The 24,186-nt window shown below is 42.4% G+C and overlaps 1 protein-coding gene across 1 annotated transcript in view; it reads right to left on the bottom strand.

The window, feature by feature from the left end:
* The window catches only part of DNAH3 (dynein axonemal heavy chain 3), a 166,621-nt gene that overhangs the window by 87,760 nt on the left and 54,675 nt on the right, over positions 1–24,186 (bottom strand). Inside the window, exons 22-31 of the mRNA XM_064592765.1 lie at positions 23,331–23,510; positions 21,564–21,700; positions 17,630–17,831; positions 12,220–12,312; positions 10,752–10,862; positions 7,768–7,882; positions 4,647–4,845; positions 3,080–3,188; positions 2,740–2,853; positions 1,867–2,043 (exon numbers count right to left, since the gene is read on the bottom strand). Coding sequence (XP_064448835.1) covers positions 1,867–2,043; positions 2,740–2,853; positions 3,080–3,188; positions 4,647–4,845; positions 7,768–7,882; positions 10,752–10,862; positions 12,220–12,312; positions 17,630–17,831; positions 21,564–21,700; positions 23,331–23,510 — 1,437 coding nt within the window. The remainder of the gene's footprint in view (positions 1–1,866; positions 2,044–2,739; positions 2,854–3,079; positions 3,189–4,646; positions 4,846–7,767; positions 7,883–10,751; positions 10,863–12,219; positions 12,313–17,629; positions 17,832–21,563; positions 21,701–23,330; positions 23,511–24,186) is intronic.

The following is a 24,186-nucleotide window of genomic DNA, read 5'->3' on the forward strand; positions in this document are numbered from 1 at the left end:
ATCTTTAAAAAAAAAAAAAGAAAAGTGTGTGGCACATAGTTAGTGCTCAATAAACATCAGCTATTGTTATTACCTTAGATCTTAGAGGAGGAGTCAAGCAGTTAGTTAGAGGTAGAGCCAGGACTAGAACCCAGGCTCCCTGACACCAGCCCCTGGTGCTTTCTCCTATACCACACTGTCTCATGAAAGCTGCTTATGCAGACCTAACAAGCTTGTTGGCTGGGAGGGGTGTGTGTGTAGGGGGGAGTCACAATGGTTGGGGGTAAAAAGAAGAAATGTGGGTCCAAATTCTACTTTGGTACTCACTGGCCTATGCTGGCCTAGAGGGGAGGAGCCATTCCTAAGATCTCCCTGACTCTTTTCCATTTGGTGGGTGGGGAGAAAGTGTCTGAATAAGATTCCAGAGCACTAAGCAGATGCGTTTCTGGCAGGTGAAGTACTAATTTGGTTTGGCTGGGTCTCTCTTGCGTCTTCCACTCAAAGGGATGGAGCAATGACTTAGAAGAAAATCCATAAAGAAGCAGATCTGGAAGTCTCTCTCTGGTACCTCTTTTCATGCAATTGGGGTGCTCAAGTCTCTTCCCACAGGAGGAGAGCTAGCCATCTTGTACTTTGGGGTTTTTCCTCCCTTGAGAGCAGCATGCTAAGGTCATCTACAGCCTATTCCCTTGAAGATGGCCTTGGTGACTGTCTCTCTTCCCTTCAGAGGTGCTGTCCTTCTCCACTGGCAGCAGGACCAATGGCTATTGCCATGCTGTAACTGAGGCCAGCTCAGCAGTAGGCAATGGGGACATATATGCTTCCTTGTCATCTCTGTGGCTGGTTGGAACAGCCTGCTTTGGTGAGGACCACCACCTCGGCTTAACCATAGTAATAAAGGGGAGCTCTATGTGGTTCAGCCTAGGTTTTTTGTTTTTATTTTATTCTTTAATATTTTATTCATTTATTTGAGAGAGACAGACAGCACAAGCAGGGAGAGGGGCAGAGGGAGAGGGAGAAGCAGGCTCCCCACTGAGCAGGGAACCCAACATTGGGCTCAATCCCAGGACCCTGAGATCACGACCTGAGCCACCCAAGTGCTGCCGGTTCAGCCCAGGCTTCCCAGAGCTCTCTGTGTCTAACTTTGATGCTGTCTTATAAGTAGATGTTTTTGTTTGGCCTACAGTGATTTTTTTTTTTTTTTTGGCATTGAGCCAGGATCACAAAATCAGATTACATGTAGAAATACAAATTTCTGGTTTTTCCTGAAAAATCAGAAGACCTGACAATTCCTGCTTGGCGACAACAGGCTGGGGCTAAGTAGGGGCTGCTGCCTCTGGATGGGGCATTCGTCAGTCCCTACCATGCCCAGCTGGTTCCTCTCATTTATATTACCTGTCTGACCCCTTGTAGACGATAGAAACAGTGACTCTTGTTCCAGGGTCTGTTGTTTCCTAATTGCCATGGTTCATCAAGTATATGTACTCCTCCCTATGAGACCTTGTTGGGGGTGTAGTTATGTTCTGGGGCCTACCTTACCACCATCGTTGCTCCACTATTACTTCTCACAGCCAAAAAAATGTCACCCATTATTTGCCTTCTCCGGGAGATCCTTGGTTACTTATAGAGGTTTTTTAAATTTAATTTAATTTTATTTATTTGACAGAGAGAGAGATAGCGAGAGCAGGAACACAAGCAGGGGGAGTGGGAGAGGGAGAAGCAGGCTTCCCGCCGAGCAGGGAGCCCGACGTGGGACTCGATCCCGGAACTCCGGGATCATGACCTGAGCCGAAGGCAGACGCCTAATGACTGAGCCACCCAGGCACCCACTTCTACAGGTTTCTATACCATAAAGTACATGCAGAATTTACACACGCTGATGTTTACCTTGAGGTTATCTGGCAGCTCAGCCCTGCCAGCATACCCAGGGTTCATGGTGATGAAGACAGCACAGGTCGGGTTTAGAGAGAGCTCAGTGCCTTCAAAGATGAATGTCTTTAGCTTCCGAATGATGGCTTGTTGAATGCTGAGGATCTGCTGAGCCACCACAGACAGCACTTCTACCTGGGGTGAGAATGGCTGGCTGATGTGAGCTTCTACCGCCCCACTCTTTCAGAGGACCCCTCACTTAGCAATGACAAAACCCAATCATCTGAGAACCAGACCTTCACATCAAAATCAGGAGCATGATTTGGGGCTTTGGTAAAGAAAAAGAAAATTGGGGTGTGTATTACTAATTTCCATAGTATTTTATCTTTGTTCTAGCACCCAGCATAATGTTTGATCCATCGTATACATTCAGTGTTTATTGGTTCTAATTGCATGTTTGCCTTTCCTGACCTAAATTCCCCACCCAAATAGAATTAATCACCCCCCTCTCTTCTGTGACGGCTCCTTTATACCACTACTATAGACTTCTATCATTTTCTATTTGTTTCACTTAACTTTTATTTCCCTTTGCTAAGTTGTATCACTCATTTCTTACTTAGCTTTGTGTCATGAACAATTGCAGAGTATCTGACATGTACTAGCTGCTCAATAAATTTTTGAATGAGTGAGTGAATGAATACGATGAGGATATATGTGTATATAAAATATGTACTTTGTCTTCTTGGGACTGTTTTTGTTTAGTTTATTGAGTACTTACTCTGTGCAGGGGTTTTAGAGGACATATAATGCCCTGTCACTGAGGAGCTGAGAGCCCAGATAAAAGGCCCCTGTATGTTCAACCCCTGCTCTGCAGGCCAGTTGCAGCATTACCTCAATCCTGTTGAACTCATCGAAACAGGCCCATGCTCCAGCCTGGGCCAGTCCCTTGAAGAACTTCCCCATGGCTTTGTAATCCAGACCATCTGAGCAGTTGAAGACCACACACTAGAGAGAAGGAAGGATGTGGGCACCATTAGGGATGGGTTCTCTCATATCTGAGTTACCCTGCACATGAAATACAGGTGGGGCTCCTTTCTTCCTATTCCACTGCAGGAGCTGGGGCCCCACTCTTTCTCTCCCCCTATACCATATTGAACTTCATGCCAACTCTCCTGACAGGAGTCCAGAGAGGAATAGGAGGAGAGCTTAAGAATAGACAGCATTTCCCTACCTGCTTGGCCAAAGCTTTGGCCAGATCTTTGGTGGTTTCTGTCTTGCCTGTGCCAGCTGGTCCCTCCGGAGCTCCCCCAAGGTTCAGCTTCAAAGCCCCCATCAGTGTCCTAAGGGGAAAAAATAAGAATTTGGTACCCAATGGGGCACCTGGGTGGCTCAGTCAGTTAAGTGAATGACTTGATTTCAGCTCAGGTCATGATCTCAGGGTTGTGAGACTGAGCCCCACTTTGGGCTCTGTGCTTGGTATGGAGTGCTTAAAATTCTCTCTCTCCTTCTGCACCTCCCCTGCCCCTCTCCCTCTCTTTAAAAAAAAAAAGAAGAAGAGGAAGAATTTGGTGCCCAAGTCCTAAGACATAGGAAAGAAACTGACTTTTGCTTTATTTTGTTCTGACTCATACAAATAGCTTTAATTTTTTTCTGGTTATATGACCAATATATCATCATTGTAAACAAATCTGTTTTACTCAGCACTGTAACCCCAGGGCCTGGTGCGTGGGCACTCATAAACATTTGTTTGAATGAATGATTGAATGGATAACTGAATACATACACAAATGAATCAAATAAAAGTTAAAAATCTTCATAAACTCCAGATTCCAAAGATCACCAGTACTAATGGAGTGGTGGAAATAAATATATTTCTCTCACTGGATTATGAACTCATGAGTTTAGGACCTGTATTTTGATTCACTTTGACAAGAGTAGGGACAAAATAAATGTTAGAAATTGATGTGTTCTTCACTTGTGGCTCTAAAGACCCTTGTATGAGCCTCTATAGTTTCATTTAACACACCATCTTATACTCATCTGACTACGTCTCTGTCCCCTGACCCCATTAGGTTGAGGGTTTCTTGATGGCATGCATGGTACACAGGAGAGTTTAAGAAATGGCTATTGAATAACAGGTGAAATAAATGAATGAATGAAGACCAAAAATCAGAGACCACAGAAAATAAGTGATTGAGGGCTTTGAAAGAAATAATACTCAAGAATTATCTTTATGATTACAAAAAATTCCACTTTAAGGAATATACAAAATCAAAGAAAATCTAAATATCACAAAGTGGACACATTCACAGAGGTCAGATTTCTAATGGTATGAATACCAAGGAAAGTGATAAAGCACTTTGCTGAGCACAGAATGACTACGTCTCACCAGCTGGCTGAGCTTGGAGACTCCTTGCCAGAGTCCTTCACCTGGTTCCTTTTCTAGCTTTCGTCCATGGGATCTCCAGGCACCATCTTGATTCCTGCCATCAGAGAGCTTTCTACTTAAGCACTGTGGCATTTTTAAGGACAGGCATCAATGTTCTGCTTGTTGGTTTGGCCACATTAATTTGCATTAGGACTCCTACTGGGTTCTCATTTCTGGCCTAAGGCCTAATTTCCATGCCCATCTGTGGGACCATGGTAACTAAGGGCAAAATTCTAAAATCTCAGAATATGAAATGCAGAGGGAAAGGTCACAAACTCAAGATGCCCCTCACCTTCTTCCCCAGAAGGTTTTCCTTCTGGAATTCTCTATTTACCCTTTGGGTCTGGGCAGGGGGAGGGGCAGAGGTTACCTGTAGCAGCGGTCAGTGAGGGGTGTAATCACCAGCCGGGGGGAGTTCCCCAGGTACTCATAGCCATATAAGGCTTCTGTGGTGATCATCTGCACCTGCACATCCTTCGAATCCCAGTAGTAACGCAGCTGGGAGATCCACTGGAAATCGTTCAGATCACAGATATTGTCCTCAGATAACTTGGCCACCACGTCGCGAGCTGTTGGGACAGATGCAGACATGGAAACACACAAATGCAGAGCTGTCAGCATACTCCTATGTCCACAGACTGCTCAGAGAAGGTCTGAGGACATCATCCAGGCCACCCCTCCCTCTTCAAACAGTTTCAGACTCAACTAGCCTCCCTGCCTACCCCTAACCTGCAGGTAGCAATTTCTTTCAGAAGCTGGTCTTTGCTTCTCTCAAGGAGCCAGGCAGAGAATCTGCTGCGTTGTCTGCTCCCGGAGTACAGCAGAGGCATTAAAAGTGCATACTCTGAAATCAGACTGCCTGGATCCTAATTCTGAATCTGCCATTAACTAGCTAGTGACTTTGGGCAAGTTACTCAACCTCTCTATTGAGCTGTGTAATCTGTAAAATGGGGATAACACAATACCTACCTTATAGAGTTATTATATGGTTATTAGGAGGATTAACTGTATATACAGTTGGCCCTTGAACAACGTGGAAGTTAGGGGTGCCCACTCACAGTACAGTAAAAAATCTGTGTATAACTTTTGACTCCCCTTACACTTAATTACTAATAGCCTACTGTTGACTGGAATCCTTACAGATAACGGCCAATTAACACATATTTTGTAAGTTACATGTATTATATACTGTATTCTTACAATAAAGTTAGCTAGAGAAAATATTTAAGAAAATCGCAAGGAAGAGAAAATACACTTACAGTATTGTATTGTATTTATCGATAAAAATTCCCATATAAGTGGACCTGTGCAGTTCAAACCCATGTTGTTCAAGGATCAACCGTATACACACACATATATATACCTACACATACATATATATATATATACACATATATAAATATCTACACATCTACATGTATATGCAGATGTAGACAGATGAAAGAAAAGAAAGATTATATAAATATTAGCTGCTGTATAAATATTCCCAAATTCTTGGTGGACTGACCCAGAGAGCTTTGCAATATGTAGTTTTCCCAAATGCTGTCATATCCCCATGACCCTTTTGGCCCTGTTCCAGGCTTCTAGGATATCCGAGGAGAATATAGTCAGCTTGGCCTGATGCAGTTGGCAAGGGAAGGGGTCCCATGAACCCATAGTTAGATATAGTCTTTCCATCTGGGGGCCTGAGAAACCAGATGGGAGATATACTTCTGGATTTCCTTCTTTCTCTCACAGGATTATGAGCCTAATTTAATTTTCTCACCGTCATGGGAGGCCCTGAAGTTGAAGAGTGAACAGAGGTTTCTAAAAATCATTAGCTATTTTTTAGGGAATTCTTAGGTGAGAGCTATTGAGATCTCAGAACTAGGACAGTAGGGGCGCCTGGGTGGCTCAGTTGGTTAAGCATCTAACTCTTGATCCCAGCTCAGGTCTTGATCTCAAGAGTCATGAGTTCAAGCCCCATGCTGGGCACAGAGCCTACTTAAAAAAAGAAAAAAAAAAAAAAAGTAGGACAGCAGCTCGAATTTAGTATCTCAGAAACATAACTTTGTAAAGGGATGCTTCTGCAAGTCTACTGCCTTTCTGCGAAGAGAAGTCTTTATGACAGTGAAATCCAAAACCCTCCAAAGAAGAGTCCTTGAAGATTATACCAACAGCTCTTCCTTCCTTCCTGAGGAATTTAATTTCCCTCCAGGTTCTTGAGGGAAATCATAGACTGGTAGCAGGAGTCGGGGTCTCCATGAGGGACCCAAGAGGAAGGTGAATCTCAAGGGACTGACTTGGGGATGCTGCATGATGCAGTGTGTACATGTGTGCATGTTTTGTGCATGGGTGTGTATGTGTGTGTGTGCATGTGTGTGAACACCACCGCTCTGGGGAGCCTTGGGCAGTGACCACACCTGCACTTCCTACCAAATGAAGATCACATTCTCCCTTCTCTCTCCCTGATTTCATGCTAGTCTATCCAAGAGAAATTAGATTGAAATGAGCATCAACCTTAAGGAGAATAAGATGCCACGAAATGCCAGGAGGAAGCTGGGTGTATGAACAAGAGAGACACTGTTTCCAGGCAACCAGCTAGTCCAGCCCTAGTTTCCTTGGTGGTGATGGAGTGAGGGTGAGGGGGTGGTTTGTTTTATATAAAGACCCCAGTTCTTCCTCCTCCTCCTCTTCTCCTTTTTTTTTTTTTAATTACAGGGAAGTGCTCGAAGGCATTATCTCTCTCCCACTGCCTCCCTGCATACACTGCCCACTTCCAGTCTCTTGGGTTTGAAATCAGACAGACATAGAATTACAGTTAAATCAATTACATCAAAGTATAAAACAGCCTCTGCTCCTTAGTAGCTGTATGCCTCTGGGTAAGTTATTTACCTAAGCCTCAGGTTCTTAATTTGAGAAGTGTGTATAAAAATGAGATAATGTATGTCAAGCACTTAGCACAGAGCCTGGCACCTGGTGAGTATTCAAAAATATTAGCTATGGTCAGCCTCAAGAAATCGTTCCAAGTTGGTGAATCTCAGAAATGGCTTGGGCTGGGGGCACCTGGGTGGCTCAGTCATTGAGTGTCTGCCTTCGGCTCAGGTCATGATCCCAGGATCCCGGGATCGAGCCCCACATCGGGCTCCCTGCTCTGTGGGAAGCCTGCTTCTCCCTCTCCCACTCCCCCTGCTTGTGTTCCCTCTCTCGCTGTGTCTCTCTCTGTCAAATAAATAAATAAAATCTTTAAAAAAAAAAAAAAAAGAAATGGCTTGGGCTGCCCTTGTCTTGGGGAGAGCCTTGCTTGGAGGTTTCCTGGAAATAAGGTGGGGACGGGAGGGGAAAACATCTGGCTTCTCTCCTTACCCCCTCACCTTACTCTCAGTTGCAGAAGCCCCTCCCTAATGGCAAAGGGGACCCTGAATCACTCCATCCAGGCTCTCAATGGAGAGCAGCAAGCCTGGCTGCCATTCTTAGACAGTCAACAATGCCGAGGAAGCCTCCTTGCTCACCGTGGACATCGATGACCGTGAGGGCCCCGAGGGTGAGTCGAGCCCCGCTGCTCAGCTTCCCTCGCACCAGCTGGACAATTTGTGCAATCTGATTGTTGCTCTTTTTCAGAAAATCCTGGTGGGGGCATAGGAGGGGACAACTGGTTAAACTGGATTCTCCTCTGTAACCTCCTCTTGGGGAACAGCATGCTCTACCACTCCAGGTCCCTTTCCCTCATCCCCTTCATTAACCTCTAGATGAATTGCAAGTGCATTATGCTAACTGAAAGAAGCCAAATTTCAAAAGCTAGGTTCCTTGATTTTATTGTTACCATATCGTGGAAAAGACAAAACTATAGGAGCAGACAACAGATTGGTAATTGCCAGAGGCGTGGAGCAGGGGAAGGGGCTGCTTTAAGGGGCTTGAGGGAATTGGGGGGCAGGGGGGCATGGAACGGTTCTATATCTTGATTGGGATGGTGGTTACACAAATGTATGTGTTTGTTCAAACTCGGAATTGTACACTAAAAGGGGTGAATTTTACTGTATAGAAATTATGCAATAGATCTGAATTAATAAAAAAAAACTCTGAAACTTTTTCAGATTAAAGGAGACACAGGGGATATGAAAACTAAATGTATGTAAACAATAATCCTGGAAGGGATCCTGGACCAGGCAAAAAGCCATCAGTGGGGCAAATGGCTAAATTGAGATTAGTCAATTTAAAAGGTCTACGTATTAGATAAGAATGTGTCTTGCACCAGTGTTGGTTTCCTGATTTGGATAATTGTACTATGGTTATTTAAGATGTTAATATTGGGGGATTCTGGATGGAGGGTGTATGAGAATTCTTTGCATTATTTTTGCAACATTATTTGTAAGGCTGACATTACTTCAAAATAAAGAGTTAAAAAACAGAAATAAATTTTAAAAAGGAAGAGAAACGGAGACCACCTTAGGTTCATAGCTCACCTTCCCCACTTCCTAGCTATGCAGTTCTGGGCAAATGATATTAATCCTCTGAGTCTCAGTCTCCTGTCGAGTCTAGATAATTACAGCTACCTCTTGGAGCTGTTTTGAAGATTCAATGAGATGGTGAAGCACTTGGCACAATGTGAATCAAGTATCCAGTAAATACTGATGGTTGTTATTGTTATTAATAAAGTTCCCGACACATAGCAAAAAACAAACAACCTTTTCAATGCTTCCCCATTGCCCTTGCTGTGGGTCTGTAAAACCCTTGGTGATAGGGCTGCTCCACACATCTTTCTGAACCACACCCATTCCACAGCTATTCTAGATTCAAGTGCCTTCAGTTGCTGGAATGCACCATATTTTTCATCTTCAGACTTTTGCACATTCTGGTCTCTCTCTCTGGAACACTCTTTCTCCTGTTGTTTGCTTGGCTAATTCCTATTTATATTTCATGTCTCCTCTTAAACACCATTTTTCTGGAAAATTGTCTCCAATTCTAACCCTTCTCTTACTTCTTTCCTTCCTTCCCATGCTTCCTGGATCCCCGTACTTTCCTTATCACAGTTCTAGCAGAGACTTTTTATCTCCCCCACTAGACTGTAAATCCATGAGGACAGGGATCATGTCTCTCTCATTCAACTCTAAATCCCTTTGCCTAGTAGCATCATTCCAGCATGGAGCAGATGTTAAACAAATATTTGTTAAATGAACAAGGGATGTATGGGTGGATGGAAGGAAGGATGGATGGATTGATGGATGGATGGTGATCCTGTACCAACACCTGCTTCGTTTAGGATGCTGAGCCACATTATTCAGGATCCATATACTCCAGGGCTGGGGTGTGTGATGTGAAGCAGTCTCCCCTTTTTACAGGTAGGAAACCTGGGGCACAGAGATGCAGTCATAAAAATCAGAATTTTTTAGTGTTTCAAAAGTTTGAAATGAAATACATGAAAGCAGTTTGCAAGTGTCAAGTGCAATATGTTTGTAGGACTTATCAACACAGAATGTGTATAAATTTGAACCTTGGTCAAATGCTCATGTTCTAATTTTAAGGTATAAAGCAAAATATAGTAAATTGAAATATTTTCTGGTCTGTAGCCAGTCATCTATAGGGGGAAGAACAGAAGGTCTGATGAGATCATCATGAGAAATGATACCATGGTGAAAATGTTGGGAATGAAGTTACCATTCATTTGTTCAGTAAATATTTATTGAGCACCTACTATGTGCCCAGCATTGCAGTAACCCCAGGAGATAAATAGTGAGCAAAACAGACATGGTCTCTGCCCTGTGGGGTTCATGGCCTGGGCTCTAGTACTAGCTAACTTGCCAGCATCTCATTTAACTCTCCCACAATACAGTACTATGATGTTATAATACAATGTGGTGCGTTATATAGTCAAGGAGACTGAGACTCAGGTTAAGGAACTTGCCCATGGTCACACAGCTAACAAGGGAAAGTATCAGGATTTGAACCCAAGTTCATCCAGGTCTTGAACTCTCAAGCACTGGCCTCAACGGCAGGAGTTAAGTGGAAATATGCATGTCTGGATCTGAGGACAAGCAGGACTTGAGCACTCTTGGTCTCGAGAGAACACTGAAGGAAGAGCTGTAGGTGGGTTTGTGTTCAACTGCAGGCGGTAAGAAGCAGGTAATGGTGGAGGAGGAGGGGAAAATGGGACCAGGTGGTCTTTTGGCCCAGGAAGAAGACCAGAGGTCTCTGTTGGTGGAAATTCTACCAGGTTGACCCCTGGAAGCAAAGACTGATAAAAACTTAAAATTCTGCAGCCTAGAATTTCTGCCTGGGAAAGACCATGAGGGCTATTACACTACAGAACTCCGGGACAGCTCCAATTCCAAATTCTCCATCCTGCTGTCCCCATGAAAACCCTGACTTCTCTATGCCGTGGTTGGATGCTGTGAGTTTTTTGTTGTTGTTTAGAAAACACGGCTACTTTAATTATAAGTCTTTCAGATCCTAATCGAGCTTGAATCTCCTCTACAAGCTTCGTGACACACTCACTTACTGGTAGGGTGTTTTCCACCAGGGCTTGGGACACCTCCTTGGTCCAAAAGATGGAGGAGACGCAGATAACCACCTGGCCAGGCCACTGCAAGACCCACTGATTACGAGGGAACTGGGAAAGTGCAGAGGGGCATGTGGTACAGTCAGTTCATCTTGTGGGACTTAAACGAACATCTGAAAAACATCCCCCACCACCATACCCCCTCAACAAATACAAAATCCTCCTCCACCCTCAGAAGCTACCATACTTGATATCTTGGGATTACTGATTTATGTCTTCCTTCCTGAATTTTATGAAAAAGAAATAAAATCATCAACAATCTCATTAGCTCTTTTTTTTTTTTTTCTTAAGGTCCCAATCCAAGGATTTTACACAGTTATAATCAAGGTGCTGTTCACAGACAGTTTTCATAACTACCCTTTTTGATGGCTACATAATATTGCAGTGCTGGGCCAGTTTTCTTAGCCTTGCCTAGAACCCCCCAAACTTGTTTTAAACTATAGGTCTGGCAAACTACACAGAGGGCTGAATCTGGCCTTGCTTTTGTTTTTGTGAATAAAGGTGTATTGTAACACAGCCACACCCATTCCTTACTGATCATCCAAGGCTGCTTCTGCACTATGAAGGCAAAGATAAATAGTGTGTGTGGCCCACAGAGCTGAAGACATTATAAAAACATTTACTTTACAGAAAATGTTTGCTGACTCTTTCTCTAGATGCAATGGCATGAAGTCATTCCATACAGCTCGCCATTGTTCTTTAACTTAATTTTTTAGTTAAAATAAATCATAGGACAAAGGACTGGCCTTTCATTTACAGTGCAATACTTCTATGAGGGACAGCAGGGTCAGTACCCCGTACTTTAGTATATTCTTCTATTTGATGGAAGGGGTCATGGGGGTGGGGCCCTGAAAAGTAAGAAGAAAAGGCACCCAAAGTCAAGGAGCACAAAGACCTGGTCTGCCTACATTTAACCTTGCTAGGAGCTGGCTGAAGAGCGATCGCCCACAGTTCTTTTGTTTTGGCTTCCTTCGGTCATACCTGTTTCCCCTAATGCTTCGGGAGTTTAATGAGTTGTACCGTTCAGGGCATGTGTACTGTAAATGAAAAGCCTAGAGGGAGAAATGCTTAATTGGAAGGTGCTCTAAAAAGACCTCCTGCCATCAATTCATTTCACAGAAGGGACTTGCAGGTAGCAGCCAGAGGGTTCTGGCTAACCATCTTGTCTTGTGCCACCTGCTTCTAACTGGCAACATTTCACCAGAAATATGTGCATCGCCCCAGGATTCAGAAGGAAAGAAGAGAGAGGCCCAGCAGGGTCACGGAGGGGTCAGGTGTTACCCAGCAGGATCCGGGTGGGTTTTGGTAGAAGGCAGAGGGGTGCTTAGAATTGATCCATTTAACCTTCTCCCCAACGTTGTTGTCACTGTACTCACACCTTGGCTCGTGTACACTGATTCTCATTTACCTGGACATATGCTTCAATCCCAAGTCTAATAACCTCCTGCATACTGGCAATCATCATCTTCTCCACCTGCTGGAGCCACTTTTCCACCATGCCCTGTAGGGGTGAGACAAAGCAGCAGCAAGTTAGCCAAGCCCGGAGGGAGGGATCATGGGCAGACCCAGCTTTCTCTCTGGACCAAGGCTGGAGGGAGGCCAAAGGTCTGACACCCCTCCAAGCCAATATTCTTTAATTATGTGTTTTATATTTATTTACTTATTTATATTTTTTTATTCTGAGAAGTATGTGTGATTTAAAAGGGGAAATGGGGGATTCTTGACATGCATTTCGTGTCATTTTCTGAAACACAACTTCTCAGAAAGCAAACAATACATTTATGTTTCAGTTCATAAAATAAAATTGCTCATTTCTAATGAACAGTCCTAATTCTTGCCTTATTCCTATGGTTCCCAAACTTTGCTGTGCACTGGAATCATTTGGAGATTCCAATCACTTGGAATCATTCCAATTGATTTGGACACCTGACTTCCATTCCTAGCCATTCTGATTTAATTTATACGGGATGCAACCTGGGCATTTGGATGTTTTTTGTTTTTGTTTTTGTTTTTTTAAAGCTCTACAGGTAATTCAAATGTGCAGCAAATGATTAAGTTTTAGAATTTCAGGTCACTGTAGCTCTTAACTTCAGGCACCTGTGAGCTAGCTGGTGTCTATTTGGTAACACGACTCCTGGTTATTACAACTTACATGTGTGGCTGGCAAAAATGGCTAACAAAGTAAAGCCAAGAGTGCTTGTCTATTTCTACTCCATGGTGCTGTCAGGTTCAGCAGGAGTGGGAGTAATTTACATTTTACTCATTATATAAGGACACTTGTATAAAAACCTGAGTAAAATAGCATGGATTCCATAATGTTTTATTGACCTTAAAAACACCCGCCCCAAATAAAAGGTACTCAAATCAGCAAAGAAGTCAAACTCTGTCGCTTCGCAGATGACATGATACTTATGTGGAAAACCCAAAAGACTCCACCCCCAAATTACTAGAACTCATACAGCAATTCAGTAATGTGGCAGGATACAAAATCAATGCACAGAAATCAGTTGCTTTCTTATACACTAACAACGCAACTGTAGAAAGAGAAATTAGAGAAACGATTCCATTTACAATAGCACCAAAAACCATAAGATACCTCGGAATAAACCTAACCAAAGAGGTAAAGGATCTATACTCTAGGAACTACAGAACACTCATGAAAGAAATTGAAGAAGACACAAAAAGATGGAAAAATATTCCATGCTCATAAATTGGAAGAATAAACATTGTTAAAATGTCTATGCTGCCCAGAGCAATCTATACCTTCAATGCCACCCCGATCAAAATTCCAATGACATTTTTCAAAGTGCTGGAACAAACAATCCTAAAATTTGTATGGAATCAGAAAAGACCCCGAATTGCCAAGGAAATGTTGAAAAAGAAAAACAAAGCTCAGGGCATCACGTTGCCTGATTTCAAGCTATATTACAAAGCCATGATCACCAAGACAGCATGATACTGGCACAAAAACAGACATATAGACCAATGGAACAGAATACAGAACCCAGATATGGACCCTCAACTCTATGGTCAAATAATCTTTGACAAAGCAGGAAAAAGTATGCAATGGAAAAAAGACAGTCTCTTCAATAAATGGTGCTGGGAAAATTGGACAAATATACACAGAAGAATGAAACTCGACCATTCTCTAACACCATACACAAAGATAAACTCAAAATGGATGAAAAACCTCAATGTGAGGCAGGAATCAATCAAAATTCTAGAGGAGAACATAGGTAGTAACCTCTTGGACATCAGCCATAGCAACTTCTTTCAAGACACAACTCCAAAGCTAGTGAAACAAAAGCAAAAATGAACTTTTGGGACTTCATCAAGATAAAAAGCTTCTGCACAGCAAAGGAAACAGCAACAAAACAAAGAGGCAACCCACGGAATGGGAGAAGATTTTTGCAAATGACACTACGAAGGGCTGGTATCCAAGATCTATAAAGAACTTCTCAAACTCAACACCCAAAAAACAAATAATCAAGTCAAAAAATGCACAGAAGACATGAACAGACACTTCTCTGAAGAAGACATACAAACAGCTAGACACAAGAAAAAATGTTCATCATTGCAATCCCCATCAAAATACCATCCACTTTTTTCAAAGAAATGGAACAAATAATCCTAAAATTTGTATGGAACCAGAAAAGACCCCGCATAGCCAGAGGAATGTTGAAAAAGAAAAGCAAAGCTGTCATCATCAAGGCAGTATGGTACTGGCACAAAAACAGACACATAGATCAATGGAACAGAATAGAGAGCCCAGATATGGACCCTCAACTCTATGGTCAACTAATCTTCAACAAAGCAGGAAAGAATGTCCAATGGAAAAAAGACAGTCTCTTCAACAAATGGTGTTGGGAAAATTGGACAGCCACATGCAGAAGAATGAAACTGGGCCATTTCCTTACACCACATACAAAAATAGACTCAAAATGGTTGAAAGACCTAAATGTGAGACAGGAGTCCATCAAAATCCTAAAGGAGATCACAGGCAGGAACCTCTTCAACCTCAGCTGCAGCAACTTCCTCATAGAAACATCACCAAAGGCAAGGGAAGCAAGGGCAAAAATGAACTATTGGGACTTCATCAAGATAAAAAGCTTTTGCACAGCAAAAGAAACAGTCAACAAAACCAAAAGATAAGCGACAGAATGGGAGAAGATATTTGCAAATGACATATCAGATAAAGGGCTAGTATCCAAAATCTATAAAGAACTTATCAAACTCAACACCCAAAGAACAAATGATCCAATCAAGAAATGGGCAGAAGACATGAACAGACATTTTTCCAAAGAAGACATCCAAATGGCCAACAGACACATGAAAAAGTGCTCAACATCGCTCGGCACCAGGGAAATCCAAATCGAAACCTCAATGAGATATCACCTCACACCAGTCAGAATGGCTAAAATTAACAAGTCAGGAAATGATAGATGCTGGCGGGGATGCAGAGAAAGAGGAACCCTCCTACGCTGTTGGTGGGAATGCAAGCTGGTGAAGCCACTCTGGGAAACAGTATGGAGGTTCATCAAAAAGTTGAAAATAGAGCTACCCTACGACCCAGCAATTGCACTACTGGGTATTTACCCCAAAGATACAAAAGTAGGGATCCGAAAGGGTACGTGCACCCCGATGTTTATAGCAGCAATGTCCCCAATAGCCAAAATGTGGAAAAAGCCAAGATGTCCATCGACAGATGAATGGATAAAGAAGATGTGGTGTATACACACACACACACACACACACACACACACACACACTGGAATATTATGCAGCCATCAAAAGGAATGAGATCTTGCCATTTGCAACGATGTGGATGGAACTGGAGGGTGTTATGCTGAGTGAAATAAGTCAATTAGAGAAAGATATGTATCATATGACCTCACTGATATGAGGAATTCTTAATCTCAGGAAACAAACTGAGGGTTGCTGGAGTGGTGGGGGGTGGGAGGGATGGGGTGGCTGGGTGATAGACATTGGGGAAGGTATGTGCTATGGTGAGCGCTGTGAATTGTGCAAGACTGTTGAATCACAGATCTGTACCTCTGAAACAAATAACACAATATATGTTAAAAAAAAAAAAAAAGAAGATAGCAGGAGGGGAAGAATGAAGGGGGGGAAATCGGAGGGGGAGACGAACCAGGAGAGATGATGGACTCTGAAAAACAAACTGAAGGTTCTAGAGGGGAGGGTGGTGGGAGGATGGGTTGGCCTGGTGATGGGTATTGGGGAGGGCACGTATTGCTTGGAGCACTGGGTGTTATACACAAACAATGCATCATGGAACACTACGTCAAAAACTAATGATGTAATGTATGGTGATTAACATAGCAATAAAAAATTTAAAAAAAATGCTCATCATCATTAGCCATCAGGGAAATTCAAATCAAAACCACATTGAGATGCCACCTGACACCAGTTAGAATTGCAAAAATTGACAAGGCAAGAAACAACTGACAAGGCAAGAAACAACTGACAAGGCGGGAGAGGTTGTGGAGAAAGGGGAACCCTCTCACACTGTTGGTGGGGATGCAAGTTGGTACAGCCACTTTGGAAAACAGTGTGGATGTTCCTCAAGACATTAAAAATAGAGCTACCCTATGATCCAGCAATTGCACTCCTGGGTATTTACCCCAAAGACACAGATGTAGTGAAAAGAAGGACCCTATGCACCCCAATGTTCAGAGCAGCAATGTTCGCAATAGCCAAACTGTGGAAAGAGCTGAGATGCCCTTCAACAGATGAATGGATAAAGAAGATGTGGTCCATATATACAATGGAATATTACTCAGCCATCAGAAAGGATGAATACCCAACTTTTGCATCAACATGGATGGGACTGGAGGAGATTATGCTAAGTGAAATAAGTCAAGCAGATAAAATCAATTATCATATGGTTTCACTCATTTGTGTAACATAGGGAATAGCATGGCAGACATTAGGAAAAGGAAGGGAAAAATGAAGGGGGGGTGGAATCAGAGAGGGAGATGAACCATGAGAGACTATGGACTCCGAGAAACTGAAGGTTTTAGAGGGGAAGGGATGGGGAATGGGTAAGCCCAGTGATGGGTATTAAGGAGGGCATATTGCATGGAGCACTGGGTGTTATACGAAAACAATGAATCATGGAACATTACATCAAAAACTAGTGATGTACTGTATGGTGAGTAACATAATAAAATTAAATTAAAAAAAATAAAATAAAAACACCTGCCCCAGCAAGCTGTCTGACCAGATCACTTTTTTTTTTTTTTTTTAGAGAGAGGGAGAGAGAGACAGAGGCAGGTGCACATGAGTGGGGGGGGGGCAGAACAGAGGGAGAGGGAGAGAGAGAGAATCTTAAGCAGGCTCCATGCTTAGCACGGAGCTGACACGGGGCTCGATCTCATAACCCTGAGATAAGGATCTGAGCCAAAATCAAGAGTCTGACGCTTAACCACCTGAGCCACCCAGGTGCCCCTTACCAGATCACTTTTAATTGGGCTGTGCTCATGGAGATCTGAACAGCATCAGCTGTCGGGTCTGATGCCTACTATTGCCTCTACATCAGGTTTGGTTGAAATCCTTCCATAAATTTAGTGTGTCGCGTGGATTGCAGTATAACCCCCATCATAAAGGCAAACTGAGACTCAGAAAGATTAAGCAATTTCCCAGAGTTGCCCAGTCACTAAGCTGTGGAACCCAGGTGTTCCACACTCAGGCAGTATGGAATTTGAGTCCAAGGGCTTAACCAATCAATATGCTCTCTGCCTCTCTCTGTATTGCTCTGTTATGGAGAAAAGAATGAAAAGGAATAAGAGGAGATTTACTTTGGCTTGAGTTGGGTAGATTTTCTGTTTGAATGGAACGGTTTCTTTTTCTGAGCTGATCATGCCCACAATCTCCAGATTGTCTGTAAATTCTAGCTTGGCAATTCCTTCAAAGCACTTCTTCAAATGTGGCTGCACGCGGAGGGGGTCCTTTGTCTCTGACAAGATCTCCAGCAGCTCATCATTTGACAGGAAGAAGAACCTATTTCAAAGCAAAGGAAGATGGTAACTGGAATCTCTTTTGAGAACCTCCTTTCCCAATGAGGTGATACTCCCCAAAAGATAGAGGACACCCTGTGAACACCAGCCATATTCTAGAGTCTTCTTTAAGGCACATTCCCCTTTACCATTTTTCATCTGTGGCATAGAGGGTGGAGACAGCTTTGACTCAGAGCAAGAAAAAGGATGAAAGCTGGTATATATGAGTTTGATATGGTTTGGGGGTGGGGTGCTACCTTTTGGAACAAACCTGGATAGAACAGTGGTTCTCAACTTTGGCTGCACTTTAGAATCACCTGTGAAGCTTATTTAAAAAACTCTAATGCCAAGGTTGCACTGCCCAGAGTTTCTAATATAATTGATTTGGGGTTGGGTCTGGGGATTTATATTTTTAAAATCCCAGGTGATTCTAATACACAGTCAGTATTGAGTAGAAGGAGAGAGAAGACCTCCTTATCTTTCCTTATCTCCAGGTATGACATGTTACAGGTGTGAAATAAGAAATATGCTATTAATGAACCTATCTGATGCATACAACAAAGGCAAAAGGAAATGTAGGTAAAATTAAATTTCCTTACATTTTGCAGCCCATTGACAAATACTTGAGACACACAGAGTATGACATTCCTCCAGGAACTCACAACTGTCTTAATGTTAATGCTTTGCTAGAGGCAAAAAGCAACCTTCTTGACAATAGCCAGACCTCCAAGATCCTGTAAGTCTTCTTTAACATATGACAATCCTTTCAGAAACTTCCTTTGTCTCTACCCCAACCTCCAAATTTAAAAGTATAAAACCAATCGCTCCTCACAATCCCAGGGCAGCTCTTTCTGCCCATGGGTCCTGTCCCTGTGCTTTAATAAAACCACCTTTTTGCACCAAAAACGACTCAAGAATTCTTTCTTGACTGTTTGCTCCTGGACCCCACAACACATTACATCACTATCTACATGTTGACCATGTTAAAGTTAGAAATGATAAGCTCATTCTCTTGCTCAGACCCTTCAAGCAGCAACCACAAACCTTCAGGAAATGTTAAAGGTATAAACGTCTACTGTAACCACCAAGCTGAAAGTCCCATAATGGAGGGACCACACGATTATGGTCTTCACTGTATATGGTGGATTACAAAAATGGCCACAATATTTATGGCTCCTCTCTATAAGAGGTAGAGTGATATGAGGAATTCTTAATCTCAGGAAACAAACTGAGGGTTGCTGGAGTGGTGGGGGGTGGGAGGGATGGGGTGGCTGGGTGATAGACATTGGGGAGGGTATGTGCTATGGTGAGCACTGTGAATTGTGTAAGACTGTTGAATCACAGACCTCTACCTCTGAAACAAATAATACATTATATGTTAAAAAAAAAAAAAGATAGGAAGGGAAAAATGAAGGCGGGGATATCAGAGGGGGAGACGAACCCATGAGAGACTATGGACTCTGAGAAACAAACTGAGGGTTCTAGAGGGGAGGGGAGGTGGGGGGATGGGTTAGCCTGGTGATGGGTATTAAAGAGGGCAAGTATTGAATGCAGCACTGGGTGTTATACACAAACAATGAATCATGGAACACTACATTAAAAAAAAAAAAGAGGTGGAGTCTGTTTTCACATGTCTCAAACCTGGCCTGGCTCTGGGTCCTGCTTTGGCCAAAAGACTGTAGCAAACATGAATTTGTGCAAGTTCCAAGCCTAGACATCAAGAAACCTTAAAGCTTCCACTCTTGCTGGCCTTGGGAACCCTGCGACCACCACTACATGAATAAATCCAGGCTAGCTTTCTGGAGGATGAAAGACATGTCGCCCAACTATCCTGGTTGCCCCAGCCAAAAGGAAGCCAAGCACTAGACAAGTGATTGAGGCCATCAACTACCAGCTGACTCTAGTCACATGAATGAGCCCTCATGAGACCAGAGGAATCATCCAGCTGAGATCAGAGGAACCACCTTACTAGACCAGAAGAACCATCCACCTGAGCCCAGCCCTATTTGCAAACCCACAGAATTGTGAGCTAAATAAATAGTTGCTGTTTTAAGCTTCTAAGTTTTGGGGAGGTTTGTTACACAGCAAAGCAAACTAATGCATTATAGCTCCAGTGTTGAGCACGTAGGAAGAGCTCAATAATTATTTGTTGGCTGACTAACTTACCAATACCTAATGATATCAATATCTCCCACTGCCAAGTAAAATTCAAACAGGTGATCTCTATGGATTCATCATGTGTGATAATGAATAAGGCTCAATGGCATTAAGAATAATTATTAAAAAATTTGTATAACTTAATTTAACAATCTGTATTTTCAAGATACAATTAATTTCAAATATGTGAACTGATTCAATAACATTTTCCAAAGTGTTTTCTCAGAGTGCTTGACTTTATTCTATAAAAATGCATAAACACACATTGAATGTGTGTGTGTGTGTGTGTGTGTGTGTGTGACTTAGGGAGCAAATGAGGCTCAGAGAGGTTAAATAACTCACTATTTTATACAGACTGCGTGGATTGAATTCTAGCTTGTCCATTTACCAGTCTTGTGTTTTCTGGCAAGTTACTATTAGGCAGATAATAATAATGCTTCCAACCTCATAGGATTATTGTGAGTTTAAATAAGTTAATACAGGTAAGGCACTTAGGGCAGTGTCCTGACATATGGTAAATACTGTGGTAGTGTTGACTATTGTTTACATTTTTATAAGGAATAACAGTAGTGGGAATAGGACTAAAAGCCCAAATCTCAGGGGTTTCCTCTTCCTAAGTTTTGTGCTTTCAAATCGAGGTTCCTTCCACTATTTGTGCTGTATTCATGCTGTCCAATCCTAAGGCCATTAGTCAGCCATATATGGCTATCTACATCACAAAATTAATATTAAATAAATTAAAAATTTACCTTCTCAGGCACACCAGGACATTTCCGAATCCTACACAAATAACTTTTTAAAAACTTGTGGTGGAAAGCAAGAAACTAACTTTGTCTCCATATAAGGGAACACTAAAATTTACTTTTCTTAAGAGCACATTGGGATCAAACCTACATCCAAATGACATGGAGTGACCATCTACGTGAACTAGACATGGACAGATTATCAGGAGTGAGGACCCTCTTTTCTGGAACCAGCCCTCTAAAATGACTTTGACTTTTATGCAGAAGAACACTGGTTCTTGTGGGAAAAAAAGAGTCAAATATTTATAAACATACCCACCAGAAACTACAACATTTGATGGCAAAAACATTCAACTGACATTTCTTAAACAGTTTGGACAGCCAAATGCTTTACATGCATTATTTCATTGATCTACACAAATATATGAGTAAGAGCCATTATTATATTTCTATTTTACAGTGGAGAACCTGAGGCTCAGATAGATTTGCTGAAGGTCTCAAGATTAATAAGTCAAAGAGCTGGGACTCAAACCAAGGTCTGTTTAACTCCAAAGTCTAGGCTCTTAATCATGACTACTATATCCCTTCAGTTGGGCATTTGACCATGATGGATGGCCAAGGTGTGGATTTGGCCCCTGGTAGTGTCCATTCAACCTCATTCTAAATAATGACCATGAAGACATACCCTCCCCCTGAGAGCTGTCTTGTGGAGAATGGAGAACTGGGAAAGACTATGAAATAGGTTGGTAGTAGCCAACTCTCAGGATGAAAAAATGTAGTTCTACCTATAAATGGGTCAAAAAGGCAACTCCAAACAAAAGAACAATACTGAATACCTGGGAAAAAATAGTCTCTTCTTCTCCAAGTAATCATTCAGCCCCTTCTGGATGTCCTCCAGTAGAAGGTTGGCTTCTTGAAGCTTCTCAGCCATCCGTGGCTGATCTGCTGCCACCAGAACCCTGGTATCTTTCATCTAGGTTTCATCAAAAAAAGTGAGAATCACCATGGGGTTCCCAGATTCTGAGACTGATCATTGTAATGAGTGTATAACCAGTCCATCAACTACTGACCTCCTGCCCAGCTAATTTAGCCTCCTAATCCCACAAGCGTGAATGCTCATACAACATGATCCTACTCCTCAGGTCATGGTTGACTCCCTCCTTCTACAAAAACCTTCCATTTTGTACAATTCCTTGGAGTGTCCCTTTATTTGTTAGCTAGGACGCTGCCTGATTTATGAATTAATAAAGCCAATTCAATCTTTAAAGTTTAAGTCAGCGAATTTGATCTTTAAAATCTAAAATCAGTTGAATTTGTGTTACTTAATACTTGCAACCAAAGAATCTGAACTAATACAGAGTTAGAGGAAGCAGGGTATCATGAAAACTGGCTCTACTTGCTGGGCAATATAAGTGCCCACTAGAGCAGATAAATTTTCTTGAGATAAATTCTGTACAAGGGAGCCTCAGTTGAGCACACTTGACTTCAAAAAGGAAAATGATATCATCTCTCTTTTTTTTTTTTTTAAAGGTTTTATTTATTTGACAGAGAGAAAGACAGAGAGAGAGGGAACACAAGCAGGGGGAGTGGGAGAGGGAGAAGCAGGCTTCCCGCGGAGCAGGGAGCCCGATGCAGGGCTCGATCCCAGGACTCTGGGATCATGACCTGAGCCGAAGGCAGACGCTTAACGACTGAGCCACCCAGGTGCCCCGCAATTATTATTATTATTTTTTAAAGATTTTATTTATTTATTTGACAGAGAGAGACACAGCGAGAGAGGGAATACAAGCAGGGGGAGTGGGAGAGGGAGAAGCAGGCTTCCCGCGGAGCAGGGAGCCTGATGTGGGGGCTCGATGTGGGGGCTCGATCCCAGGACCCTGGGATCATGACCTGAGCGGAAGGCAGACGCTTAACGAATGAGCCACCCAGGCGCCCCAAGATATCATCTCTTAATAGATACTCCTGATTGCCTTGTACGCCCAGTGAACTCATTCTTCAAGGCTTGTTTCCAATGTCGCCCCCTTTGGAGGCCTTCCTTGACACTCCCAGACAACTATACCACTCTCCTGTGTTCTAAAAGCTATTTGTATATACTTCTACTATAGCTCTCCTGTTTACCTAAGACTCTCTCCTCACAAGACAGTGAATTCTATGAAGGCAGAAATCACATTCTAGGCATCTTCAAGTATTTTCTGACTGTTAATTCAATGCTGGGTACCAAACAAACATTTGTTTAATAAGTAACTGAATATGGAGGAGAATTTAAATTCTAAAATGATCCTCAGTCTATGAAAGTTTTATTGCATTATCCTGTGAGAGAGTCTCCTACCTTGTTAGGAATGAGAGCTAAGTTATACAGACTGCTAACAGTTGCCTCTTGGGAGGTGGGCTTTCAAAAGGCCTCCATTCTCTGTATTACATAGTTCTAGGTTCCAATTTTTAGTAACAATAAGTTTCAAAATTATAAAAAAATTTATAAAAATATTGAAAAAGTCTAGTTTACTTATACATTTCAAGGGATATGGCTATGATGCACAATGAGGAACATCTGTATGGCATCCCACATTCCTGATGGTGAGGTGTGCTAGGGAGTAAAAACTTACTGCATGGGACATGAGTGATTTCCAGTAACTATCAACGATGGCAAATTTCCTGCCTTCTTCTGGCATCTGGGCTATGATGTCCTCTGAACTGAAGATCGGTTCCAGGTACAGCCAGGTGGCTTGGCATTTCAACCAGGCATCCAAAATTTCCTGCACACGAACCAGCTTTTCTTCCCACTTCTGTGAATTTAGCATTTCATATCTGAGTCATTAATCTGCCACTCTGCAACACAAGCCCACTGACTGAACAAATTGGATGGATTCATTCATTTATTTGCTCATTCACTTGTTTAGCAAATTCTTATTCAGTATTTGCCCTTATGTTCTGGTCATTGTTCTAGGCAACGTGGATTCAGCAATGAAAGTAACCAACAAGAGTCCTTGCCCTCATGTAGTTCTTTTTCTAGTGGAATAATAATAATAATAGGCGCCACAATGCTTACCCTGTGACAAGTGACGGTCTGAGTGCTTTATATATGTGAAACCAATTAATCCAACGTATTTATGAGGGAGATATTATTATAAATCTCATTGTACAGATGCAGAAATGGACATACAACAGTTCAAGTAACTTGTCCAAGGTCACACAAGGGGTGAAGCCAGAATCTGAACCCAGGCAGTCTGGCTCCAGAGTCTGTGCCCTTAGCCATTTCTATAAACAATGAGCAGAGGAGGCCAAACCCATACCCTTGTGTAGTTTACATTCTAGATTACTCTAGCCCATAAAATACTTTCCAAATGTATTTTTATTCAGAGCATTAAAATCATCTCATCTTCTCTTTTGGCAGACTGTTGCAAAGGCTCAGCGTGCCATATGCTTACTTGGATGGTTATTGCTTTCAGTCTTGTGTTATTT

The sequence above is a fragment of the Mirounga angustirostris genome, unplaced genomic scaffold (assembly GCF_029215605.1).
Source record: "Mirounga angustirostris isolate CCGP_5_RB_7025 unplaced genomic scaffold, mMirAng1.0.hap1 SCAF_5, whole genome shotgun sequence".
NCBI lineage: Eukaryota > Metazoa > Chordata > Mammalia > Carnivora > Phocidae > Mirounga > Mirounga angustirostris.